The following is a 12637-nucleotide window of genomic DNA, read 5'->3' as shown; positions in this document are numbered from 1 at the left end:
ACAAAAATCGTCATTGCTCCTCAGTCAAACGTTAAACGATACCAAATGCCAGCCATTGATGCAATCTAGTTCTATTCACAGCTATTTTGCGCTCCCAGAGAGAGGAAGATCTACATATCTTCCATGGTGAAGAACAGCTGGAACTGCCCCTGGGGTACCCCTGACGTCATAGGTACATCAGGTATGATGTCGCATAGTTTGGGGTGTTGACAACTCGAATATATAAGAACTGGGGGAGATGGGTCTCGTAGGGCTTAGATTTGTTCCAAGTAAAGTCATTCCTCGATTCTATGAAAGAATATCGCAAGAGTTACTAGTCTAGAAGAAGTTCAATTGCCTACAACCCTACATACAACATACTACATACATCATGAGCAGCACGCAGCCTCCTTACTATTCCTCCTCCTTCGGTGATCCCACTCAACACCCCAGCTCTTCTCAGCCGATTGGCACTCAGATTGGGGGCGTTGACCCTAGTGATCCTCGTACAGGACCTGCTCCACATACAGCTGGCCCACACAAGTCCGACCTAGCCAACAAGCTCGATCCTCGTGTGGATAGCGACCTGAGCAAGGAGAAGAAGTCAAGCAACGCTGGAATTGGTGGAGCTGGGGGCGCTAGCAACACCCATACAGGATCTGCTCAGAGGACGGCGGGTCCTCACACCTCGGACACTGGTAATAAGCTTGACCCTCGTGTCGACAGTGATAAGGACAACCGTGCCCGTCACGCACCAGGCACCGTGGCCAGTGATGCCCGTACAGGGCCTGCTCCTAGAACTGCTGGGCCCCATGAGTCTGACATGGGTAACAAGCTTGACCCCCGTGTCGACAGTGACGTAGATAACCGTGCATCGGGGGCTGTGTCAAGCAATACTCGTACTGGACATGCTCAGAGAACTGCCGGTCCACACGATTCTGATATGGGTAACAAGCTTGATCCTCGTGTTGACAGCGATGTTGATAACCGCGCCCGCCACGCACCAGGCACCCTGGCAAGCGATGCTCGCACCGGTCCTGCCTCAAGGACTGCTGGTCCCCACGAATCTGACATGGGCAACAAGCTTGACCCTCGCGTGGACAGCGACCTCGACAACCGCGCTCAGTATGCGCCACAAACCACTCACAACCGTAACACCTCTCACCTAGCCGGTACTGGGGCCACTACTTCGAGCACTACTGGTCCCCATAGCTCAAAGATTGGCAACAAGATGGACCCTCGTGTTGACAGTGACCTCGACAACCGCGCTCAGTACGCCCCCGGCACTACCAAGACGGGAAACGAGAACCCCTACGCGACGCAGGACACCTCGCTCAGCAGCGGTTCCAACGCTGGTCCCCATGAATCTAAGATGACGAACAAGCTCGACCCTCGCGTGGATGCCCAAACGGGCAACGTATCTTCCAAGACAACCAGCCAGCCTCATGGCTCCCAGTTTGCGGGTAATACTCATTCTCAATACGGGACCAATGCCACTGAGCTATCTACTGGCGCCGGGTACGCGTCCAGCGGGGTAGGATACCGACCGGCACAGTCATCCGGCAGCGCACCTGGGTCCAAGTCTGCTCAGAAGGGTGCAGACATTGGTTCCAGTGTGAAGGGAGCTTTTGCTGGCGCTCACGTATGTGATACCCCTGATTATACTTGAACAGGACCTAACATTTTTCTGAATAGGGAATGGGAGAATCTCTCCGCGGTGGTCTAAATGCGGCAGTTGATAAGACGTTTGGCCATGAAGAGGGTGTCTCAAAGAACGATGCTATCGCCAGCCAAGGTGAACGAGAGATGCGCAGTGGAAACTTCAGCCGAGGAAATGCGTACTGAGATGGCTACACTGTTTGATTATGGGTTACGACGCTACGATGAATTTGTATTCTAGGAATATGTTTTTCTAACTTTCAAAATTTTTTATGACAATTGGTGGAAATGAGATTGGTAGTACAGTTTCTGTATTAAATTAAGTCTGGGAGCCGGTCTCTATACCAATGATTTTGATTCTATCCGTATACGAGGACATAAAAATTATGCCTTCTCTATTGCATACTCAGGTCGAATTTCCCCGGAAGTAGCGGAAGTTTCAATCCTGCGCTATCAGTAACCAGATCTACGTCGATAGATGGAACCAATCAAATGGGCGGCGGGAACCACAGTTGATGTGACCGATCCGATCAGGTGCATGCAGGATGACTTCACGAACCAAATTTCAATCACTGTGAAAGCTTTGGACGCGATGTAATGATGAACACATTTTTTTTTTGTTTTTTCATAGGGCCACAACACGTCGCATCCGACAGACAAGCAATTTCCACCCTCATGGTCACGATGGGTTTGTGGATCCTTTTCCCACATGCCCAAACCGTTTTGATGTTTAAGATTTCAAACTATTGCTCAGGAAATCGCACCCATGAATAATGATAATAATAATAACAGGGAAAATAAAAATAAAAACTGACGGAGAACACTCTTACAGGAAGCTTCTTCCGGACTTGCCGGAGGCTGTGCAGTCACTGTAGTGGGGACCTCTCTCTCACATTTTTTTTTATTATTGCTTTTTTCCCTCTTCTTCCAATTCCTATTACACACACTTCTCCACTGGGAGCAACCACAGACTGATCAATGATCCATTGAGTTAAGGAACGGCGGAGCGAAAAGAAAAAAAATAAAAAACGGAGGAAAAGGAACGGTATTGGGATTACTAAACGTGGAAGCCACGAACCAAGTAACCCACTAACAAAGGTTCCGTTTCCTTGGTATCGGTAGTACGAATACGATATCCAACAAGATAAAGCATCAATCCTTGGGCTCCATCTCTCAGACATTTTTAGCCCGTTATTAGCTCGACTCCAGTTCGACTATTGCCATTAACGCCTTTTACATGTGATTGCTCCTGCAGATTGTTCCTGTTGGTATCGTTATTTTTATCATTGCAACCATTGTTATCGGAACATTTCTTCCTTTGCGTATTTCTTTCTTTCCTCATATACAACTTCGTCATATCGTCGAATTCGAAGCATCACCTTCCCTGCATGTGTGATCCGAAGATTTTCGCCGTCATCACTCATACTGCCCTCGAATATGGCTGTCCCCGCAGCTCCACCTGCGAGCCATGATCCGGTCAATGCCGCTGGGGAGCCCTCGCGGTTTCTGTCGAGACCTTTAATTGCTGGAAATACCAGCTCTGACAGCGATGAGCCGGTCGTAAACGGCGTGGATGTCGCTCGAGAAGACGAGGCTGACGGTATGGTTGGTGTCAGCATCGGTCGTGCCCAAAGTCGTATGAAGGCCCGTTCCACGCCGGCGGAGGAAAAGACACGCGCGATGGAACACAATGGGGGCTATTTTGACCCCATTCCAGACACCGACGACTCGAGCGGTCTTTATACCTCCGAGATCACTGATGAACCAGAGGAACTACCACAGAGCTCGAAACCAGAAGCTAGCCAACCGTCAGCTTCACTCCAGAATGTGGCACACCAAAACGGAACAGCGTTCTCTAAAGACGGCTCCAACAGTCGCACCAGTTTCACCCGGTCGATCTTAAAGAACGGCTTGCCCCTGCGTCCTCGAGCTTGGTCGGGCGATACCATGAAAAAGTTCCTGCCCGATTTAGGATATCTTACTAAACGGACTTCTTTGCCTTTCCGCTCTTCCCAAAATCGCTCCCGCAGTCAGACCCTGAAACCCTCCTCGTCCAAGTTGGCACTTGACCAGGAGGGAGAGTCTCATGCCAAGCCAAGACGCAGATCGTGGAACGATTCCGACTCGAATAACGTGCTCGTTGATGAGCCAATCTCTGATCTGAAACCCATCGACGGCGCGACGGCAGCCAAGCATTCATTTACCCGTCGGCCCAGCGCGACTGTTTCAGGCGCCCCGTTGATGCTTAGGAGATCATCTTCTGACCAATCATTGTATCTGAGAGCATCATCTACTGCATCATCACTCGATCAGCGCCCCCAGTATGAGCACATTCACTCTCAAGTCAACAGCCGGTTCAAGGCCATCAAGGATAGTCTACAGGACTCGAGCAGCCGCCTGCTTAGCATGCCTAGCTTGCACTTGCAGGACTTGCGGAGTGACTGGGGCTATAAACCGTTCTTGGGAGATGTTGCGAATCGTAAAGGCAACAATTACGCCGATGAGCCGCCACCTACGAGTGACGCGCCTCGAGAACAAGCGCCACCTCAATTTGGAGCGCGTCCACCGCGAGTTAACTCCAATTCATGGCACCCCGTATTAAATGAGGCCATGTCCGCATTAACTGGTGATGTTGTTATAATGGGAGGCTACCGAGGATCTATCTTACGTTCCGCCAAACCACCACAGCGTCAACTGTGGGTTCCAATGAAAGTTGGGCTCAATCTTCGCAAAGTAGACCTTGAAGTAGGCCTGAACCCGGAGGATGAGGAGCGCATGGAAGAAACGATTATTCCATCAGGGGTTCTATCGCACATCGGGCCAGTTGACATCTGTCGTCGACTGATGAAGCACCTCCGGAAGTCCGAGAATGCCGTCAAAGGTGATCTCCGCGTATGGGATTATGGCTACGATTGGCGCTTGAGCCCACATCTCCTCTCGAAAAAGCTGATCAAATTCCTGGAGGGCTTACCTTGTAATGCGCCCGGTGTTCCGCCCGAAAAGCGGGGGGCTTATGTTGTTGCGCACAGTCTCGGAGGGTTGATCACCCGCCACGCCGTAAATCAGCGTCCGGAACTCTTTGCTGGTGTTCTCTACGCCGGTGTCCCGCAGCACTGTGTCAATATTCTCGGCCCTCTTCGCAATGGGGATGACGTATTGCTCAGTTCCCGTGTCCTCACGGCTCAAGTGAACTTCACCTTCCGGACCAGCTTCGCCCTCCTTCCCGAAGACGGGCACTGTTTCATCGACAAGCGCACCAAAGAAGAATATCGTGTGGACTTCTTCAACGCCCAGGATTGGGACGAATACCGGCTCTCGCCCGTCATCAACCCAGCTCTCCCGCCTATGACAAACAAGGGCTTCGGTCTCGGAGGCAACATTGGGAAACGCTTCTCTGCTGTTTTGGGTAGTAAAGATAGCTTGCCATCTGAGGATACACCTGACGACGATCAACAAGATCCGAACCAGCCCGGTCGCAGCAATCCAAATCCCATTACCGACCCAGCTGAAAAACTAGCCCCGAGCATCGAGGGTGTTGTTGGCCCAACGTCCAACCTCCGCGGCTCGGCCAACGTCAAATCCACCACTACCGTTACCATTCCACGAGCCACAGCTATCACCTATCTCGAACGCACCCTCTCCGAAGTCCGTCGCTTCAAGCAAGAACTTGCATTCAACCCCTCTCATCAATCCAGCAACAGCTACCCACCTTTCGCAGTTCTATACGGCAAATCTGTTCCTACCGTCTATGGCGCGCGCATCTCGACACGCGAACAAATTAAACATCAGGATGCCTACGATGACCTCGCATTCGCCGCAGGCGATGGTGTCTGTCTCGCGTCCGCAGCAATGCTGCCCCCAGGCTATCGAATCATCAAACATGGCCTGGTGAGAAGCGATCGCGGTCACGTCGGATTATTGGGCGATCTGGAAGGCGTCGGCCAATGTCTTCGGGCTTTAGTGCGCGGAAGACGAGAGGGTGTAGGAATAAGCGATTCACCATTATCGACCTGATGATACCTTCCCTCTTTTATATTATCTCCCTCTTTTGCAACGATACCCACTCTCCCCTCTCCTATGAAGGAAAAGCCATCCTCATTCTGTCACCTTACACAATAAATCCTCTCAATACTTATTCCTGACGTTGTTTTGGATCATGCTCACGATGATGATCATACGAGTAATGACAAAAATTGCATTACATCTTCACAATATCCCAAAGAAAGAACTATATCTTGCATAAGGTGCTACGGTGCTATGTCTATATATATTTACTGTTTATAGAGAAACCTGTACATACATCAAATCTATCTGTTACTTTTCATCTTCTGCGTTGGGAACCATAACCACATAGTCTATATTCATCTCATACAACTGTCCCGATATCTAAGCAAAAGAAAGGAAATAGATAGAACCCCTTTTTAAAGAAACAAAAAACCGAAATTGTATAATATGAAACACGCCTTATGCCAAAATGAAACGAAGAAAAAACAAGGCATGACAGGACATGATAAATTTTGAAAAAACCCTCCTCTAACCCGTCCGGGAGTTGGCAATGGTCAGGACTAGGATGTCTGTCGCACCGACCTTGGTCAGCTCGTCCATCACGGTGGCGATCTTCTTCTTCTCGACCATCGAGCTGACGGCTACCCAGCCGTCAGCCTCGAGGGCGGTCACGGTCGGGGCACGCTTTCCTGGGGTGATGCTGGAGGCAGTGGCGAGTTCAGAGCGAGGAATGTTGTACTGGCACAGGACGTATTTCTGTGCGGCTGTAGTGAAGAAAGACATGTTAGCCAATGCAGGGTCAAGGATGGGTGAGAGTTTGAGAGCTGCAGAGAGGGCAACATACTGATGACACCACGGATACGAGAGGTGATGAGTTCGACAAGAGGGCTCTGGGCCTTCCGGGACTTGACGAGAACAGAGGTACTCTCGACAACGGTATCGATGGCCTTGAGACCAGCAGCCTTCATGGTTTCACCAGATTCTGTGTGGCATACATTAGACAAATTTCAGCGATTAGGATGGTGACAAATCATCAACATACCAACAAGGTCGACAATTCCATCAGCGACACCCAATGCGCAAGCAGCCTCAACACTGCCACCGACATACTTGATCTTGGTAGAGAGCTTGCTGGTATCGTCAACGCCCTCAAGCTTAGCGAAGAAGGCCTCGGTGAGGGCCGTGAAGCTGGTAACCACGTTGCGGCCAACCAATTGCTTCGCCTCGGTGATGTCACCCTTCTCCGGAACCTGCACCTGCAGCTTGCAGCCTCCGAAACCAAGGTCCATGATCTCCTCAACGCCAGATATCTCGCCGTTCGCCAGCTGCGCATCGTGCTCAGCGACTTGGTCACGACCGGTAATACCGAGGTCGACGCGACCTTCGCCGACGAAGGTGGGAATATCTGCGGCGGGGAGGAAGATGAGGGCAATGGGGAGGTTCTTCACAAGGGCGATATCGAGGCGGGTTTCGCGACGGAATTGAATGTCAACGCCGGCAAGGAGGTCCAAGGTTGCCTGTTGGAGCCGACCCTCTGTTTTCAGAGATATGCGTATTAGCTGGAGTTCATGTTTCCTCCTGACAGGTTTGGTGTAGGAGGGCAAATGGGGCAAGTTGCGAAAGAGTGGTGGGGTGAGTCCTGGCGGGCTACTTGCTTTTAGGGACGGCGAAAAGGAGTCTTCCTTCGAGGCTGGACAGAGATTGTTAGTATGTGGAAGACACATTTGGAGGCCATTGCCTGTCTGGAGGTCTGCATGGTGGCATGGAAGCGATTGACTCACTGATTAACGAGATCCATAGTGACGATCAACGCGCGGGGTAATTGTTGGAGGGATTGGAAGGGGTGGAGGGAGTGTAGCGGGCAGATTGTACGGTATATGATATGAGAGTATGAAAGAAGATTAAGTCAGTGCAGGCAATATATGAGGTCCTACACGGCGTAAAATGACTCAGTGGGTGTTTCGCAGGGATGGGGCGAGTTGGGCCGGAGCAATGAACGAAATCGGAGCACCGCAGACTCTGAATTGGTGGGGGTTCTTGCTGCCTATATCCTCAGGTATCAACCGCGCATTGTGGAACCTCTAGCCGGTGATGCCCTACGGATCAGGCAATCAGATAAGCATGCTCTCGAAAGCAGTAATATGATTGGTTGATTAGTGGACCAATGTTCCTGACAGAGGACGGCATTTGATGGATCCGCATACTAGTACTAGTTGGATGTACATTAGTAGTACATACTACTAATTAGCCTAAATCGTGCCTGTGAGTACTGATAAGAAAGGACACACATCTCATACATATTGAAGACTCAACGAGTCTAAATTTTAACAAAGCGTCCTTCAGCCGCTAGTACTTGACCGTGAGCGTTATGTCATGGAAGAATTGTACCGGTCTCCTGCTGCTTCAGTCAAAACGAGGAGTTAAAACCCATATTTTCCTATTATACATATAGTGGTCTCTACTGCAACAACGCTAACATGCTTCAAAATACCAGGTATCGCGACATGATCATGATAGGCCTTACTTGGTCCACCGTATCCAGTTATAACTGCTCCGCGCTGCTGATGAGTTGTTCAATCAAAGTCTCGTTGGCTTTTGCAGGATCAGATAAGACATCTCCAACCGTCCTCACAAGTCCAGCTAGTCTCCGGCGGCGTATTTTCTGTTCTAGTTCGGCACTCTTCTGTTTAGCCAGCTCGATTAGAGGTGCTGGTAAGTTTGCTAGACGCGCTACGTTTAATCCGTAACTGCGATGCGCTACGCCCTCTCCCACCTCGTAAAGGAACGTGATCTCTTCTTCGGTCAACCCCGACTCGGTAAAGCGCATGTGTACGTTCCGAAGTTCATGGTCAGGGAAGGAGTGTATCATTGAGGAAAGGTGTTGATAGTGGGTAATGAAAAGCGTGAGACTTTGGATTGACCGAATCATATAATCGAGAACCGCTTGCGCAATTGCAACACCATCATGCGTAGACGTGCCTCGACCCAGTTCATCCAGAATGACAAGTGAGCGAGGCGTCGCTTGTTTTAGGATATCTGCTGTTTCCGAAAGCTCGACCATGAATGTGGATTCACCAGCCAGCATGTTGTCAAAAGCTCCCATGCGGGTAAACACAGCATCTAGCATACCAAGCTTCGCTGACTGTGCAGGCACGTAGGAACCAATCTGTCCCATAATGGCTATGAGTGCCACTTGTCGAACATAGCTAGACTTCCCGCCCATGTTAGGGCCTGTAACAAGAAGAGCACGGGTCTTGTCGCTGTCCAAATCAATATCATTGGGGACATAGCTGTCCAACAAAAGTTGTTCAACCATTGGATGACGCCCTTGGTCAACATGAATGCATGTGCGGTCCGTGTATTCGGGTTTCACGTAGCCAGGCTGATTAGCGATAGTCGCAAGAGAAATTAGGCAGTCGAGCGTCGCAAGGAACTGTACACTATCGCGGAAAGATTGGTAACTGGCGGATATCTCACCCAGGAAGCTTGCGTACGCCTTATCACAACCCGCCGCTAAAGCCTCCTTATGCTGATCCCGCTGTCGTAGAAGCCTGATAACTTCCGGGGTATGAAATCTTGAAACTGCTTTGGTACCAGATATTTTTACCCACGATGCTGGCACTTTTTTGATGGACGGTGACTTGTTTTCAACCGCAATCAGGTATTCAATACCCGCAACTGTGACGTATTCTACTTTCTTTTTCCCAAGACACTCACCAGCTGTGGAGCGATGTTCTTCAAGATCGTGTTCCACAGCACCAATTCCAAGCTTGTGTTCAGTAATCTCATCTGTCTCCTCTGATTCTCTGAAGAACTCATATTTGTCGTCATTCTTCGCTGCATGCATGTTTATTTTGTCCAGAAAGTGCACGACATCTTCTAGGATTGTTGGAAGAGATGCTACTGCTTTGCTTATGAGAGGCGACGAGAATCCAGTATCGGCAGGAGACTGAACACCAGCAAATTCCTGCGCAATCATCTGTAAAGTTTGGAGGAGAGTGAGAAGCTCGGGCCGGGTGCACTGTAGGTTGTTTAGCATTAGTTATCGCGGAAATGGTTCATCATGGATTACCTTTCCGTAGTAAACCCTGATCAAGGACTTTTCCAGATCAGTCTTGATTCTACCAAGCAGACCCTTCAGCTGTTCTACGAGAGCGACCCTTTCTGAGTTCTTCAGTTCCTCAACAGCGTCCACTCTTTCTTCAAGGCTAGATTTATCTAGCAAAGGACGTCCCACCCATTTACGTAGCATTCTTTGCCCAAAACGGGTCTGTGTTCGATCCAACGTCCAGAAAAGACTGCCTTTGGTGGAGTGATCTGTCTGGTTATGATATATTTCAAGACTGTTCAAAGTATTTGCGTTGAGAAGCATGTGTGATCGAGACGAAAAGTGTTGGAAATACTTTGTAAGCTGGAAAACGTGCTCCAAGCCATACTCTGACATATGTTTAATCATGGAAGATAAGCAGATGGTGACCTGTTCGCTTAGATTGAGCACCCTCTGAAGCAGGCTGCTCGCCTGCGCATCATCTGTGGCGTTCGCATTCTTCATCCTCTCCGCGTAAAAGCTCGAGACATGGCTATGTGACTCGGCCGCCGCCGTTTTAGCTTTAGGGAACTTCTCAACGCGAATCTCGTCACCAAAAGCATTAGTCTTGTTCCCAGACAGGTGTTGAACAAGCTTTTCCGTGGCTCTTGACAAATCACCAACTATAAGAACCTCACAAGGGGCCAGATGAAGGAGTCTAGTTTCGATCTCGCTTCTCATGAATCCGTCTTCAAACTCGTCATACACTATGTCACCTGTTGCTGGCTGAACAGCAACAATGCCAACATTCACCTTTTCGTCATTTCCCCAGCCTTTTGCGTTTGTCTCTGTAATACAAAGCATATACCCCGTTGCCATTGAAGTACCAGCGGCTGATATAGACGCTGTAGATCCTTCCAGGCCCTCCATATCATCAATATACGTACCCTTTGTGTATAAATTGGTGAGTTTGCGTCCAAAGGGCGCATTGCGATTATCGCCAGCAGCTTTAAGGGCAGCGGTTTCCATTTGTCGGACAACTCCGACTTTGTGTCCGGCCGAAACGAGACGCTTAACGTGAACATGCAATCTATGCACTGGTATACTTGCCGATGCAAAGCGGTCAAGATGGGCCTCCGAAGGATCTAAAACACTTTGAGTAAAGGCGAGGAGAACGAGGTAGGGCGTGAATTGAAACCGATACTTACGTTCATCGAACCTGAATTTTCCAGGAATACAGACAATATTCAGCTCCTTCGCAGCTGTTCTAGCATCCTCGCCAAAAAACCGGAACTTGTATCCCACCTCTACTACCAAAACCGTATCCATATGTTTCCGCTTGATATCGATAATCTGCTTCTCCATAGGAGTAAGCTTGTGCCCGCCTTTCTTGGTCGCGGCTTTCCCTTTAGCTGCAGGGGGCGGAGAGGTTTCGTCATCCTCGTCGCCCTCGCCAACTTCCCCGGGGACAGCTTCATGGGCCGTACTTCTGCCAATTCCGATGAGACAGTCCGGTCCACCTAATCTCCGTACAAACTTCTGGTGCAGCTTCTCTCTTTCTTTTGTCCGTTCTTTCGTTTCTCCCTCCGTAGCTGGCGAGCTGGCGAACTTGGAGAGCTCCGTTTTTTGGCTACTGTCCGATAACCTAGGACGCTCAATGTGGGTTTCTTTTGGAGATTCGGTGGTGTTTTGTGAATAGGACCCGTTTGTTCTCGCTCGCTTTGGCGCCGGAGCAACTACATCGTCCTCATCATCAACATTGTTTAACCGAGTACTGCAATTTTCCTTTAAGGCTTCTTCCTTTTTTGTAGCCTCTTCCCCTTCTTGACCTCGTTCATATTTTTCCAGTGCATCATTCAAGGTGCTTTCCTGCGAGAGTTGTGGCTTCTTTGTGAAAAAGCTCGAGATGGTCGGTTGTTTTCGCTTCAAACTTGGAGAAGATGACGCTTGAGAAGATAAAGGCATCGTTTACTGCCCGGGTATTTTTCGAAGCCACATAGGCTTCAATACAGGTGCTTATTGTTTGGTACTCCAGGAAGAAAAAAAATTCAACGAGATAGGCGAGATGGAGTAATGAATCAGCGGCGAAGGAAGAGGTGGCAAAGGAAGCTCTCGGCGATAGGTTTTCGTAAAAAGCATTCGAGATAGAACTAGTAAACAAGCATTAGAGGCCAGAATACCATGCTGCCATTAGCTGTTAATTGTCGCGCATGGTATTAATGTCTCGCTGCTCAAAACATCTAATGAAATCCTTGGCAAGTCCGCGGCTTCGGAGCTTAACGCGTAAAAAGACGCGGTAACCGTGTTCCATTTACCTGAGTTACGTACTCCGGAGTGACTTTACACTACGTACCAAACAAGATTCCTCCACCTTACTTTTCCGCTTTAGGTCCGACTTAGAGCCGCTTTAAGCTCACTGAGCGGCGCTGAGCGTGGGGTGAGCACAGAAGTGCGTCTCCCAAACCAAACATGTTCATACTCTTGTTGTGCACCAATAGCATGACTCTCATTTCTTATCAAATTTTAGCGTACATTCAACTATAGAACACGACCATTAATGACTTATGGATGGTGTTCTTACCTAATATTTTGGACATCGACATGTTTCACGGCGCCAGGTATCTTGGATCTTTTCTATACTATAGGTAAATTCCTCGACAAGCCGAACAGGGTGGGGATTTGGAAGTATATTCAATGCTGACCCAGTTGCCATGCAACATGAATTGGAAGCCCAAATCCAAACCACTCAGACCTTTCTAAAGCTCCGCTAGTAGATGCGAACCAGTTCTTTTAGCAGAGTCCCATTTACATTCGTCATTCCACCGGCCCTGCCAGCTGGATCCTGCAGCCACGCGGTGTCCGATCTCTTGGTGCGATATGCACATACAAGGCTATGTCCTTCATTAGAGGGCAAAACTCCATATGCTACAACAAGCAACAAGACTGACATTCTGACCCCACGGACGG

The 12637-nt window shown here is 49.3% G+C and overlaps 3 protein-coding genes across 3 annotated transcripts; 1 reads left to right on the top strand and 2 right to left on the bottom strand.

Moving 5' to 3' along the window:
- Positions 1-370: 370 nt before the first annotated feature.
- On the top strand, positions 371-5652 carry ANOM_010433 (uncharacterized protein; the record flags this gene model as incomplete). The annotated part of the gene is made up of 3 exons (XM_015555689.1): positions 371-1621; positions 1675-1817; positions 3042-5652. The coding sequence occupies 3 exons, from the start codon at positions 371-373 to the stop codon at positions 5650-5652; spliced, it is 4005 nt and encodes a 1334-aa protein (XP_015403153.1).
- Positions 5653-6026: 374 nt separating this feature from the next.
- Positions 6027-7367, bottom strand: ANOM_010432 (ATP phosphoribosyltransferase; the record flags this gene model as incomplete). Its single annotated transcript, XM_015555688.1, has 3 exons — positions 6027-6407; positions 6488-6625; positions 6686-7367. The coding sequence occupies 3 exons, from the start codon at positions 7365-7367 to the stop codon at positions 6172-6174; spliced, it is 1056 nt and encodes a 351-aa protein (XP_015403154.1). The 3' UTR covers positions 6027-6171.
- An 818-nt stretch (positions 7368-8185) lies between these two features.
- On the bottom strand, positions 8186-11635 carry msh3 (mismatch repair protein MSH3; the record flags this gene model as incomplete). Its single annotated transcript, XM_015555687.1, has 2 exons — positions 8186-9664; positions 9716-11635. The coding sequence occupies 2 exons, from the start codon at positions 11633-11635 to the stop codon at positions 8186-8188; spliced, it is 3399 nt and encodes a 1132-aa protein (XP_015403151.1).
- Between the last annotated feature and the right edge of the window lie 1002 nt (positions 11636-12637).

This window comes from Aspergillus nomiae (genome assembly GCF_001204775.2).
Source record: "Aspergillus nomiae NRRL 13137 chromosome Unknown contig00365, whole genome shotgun sequence".
NCBI lineage: Eukaryota > Fungi > Ascomycota > Eurotiomycetes > Eurotiales > Aspergillaceae > Aspergillus > Aspergillus nomiae.
This window is presented reverse-complemented; position numbering and strand designations above follow the sequence as displayed.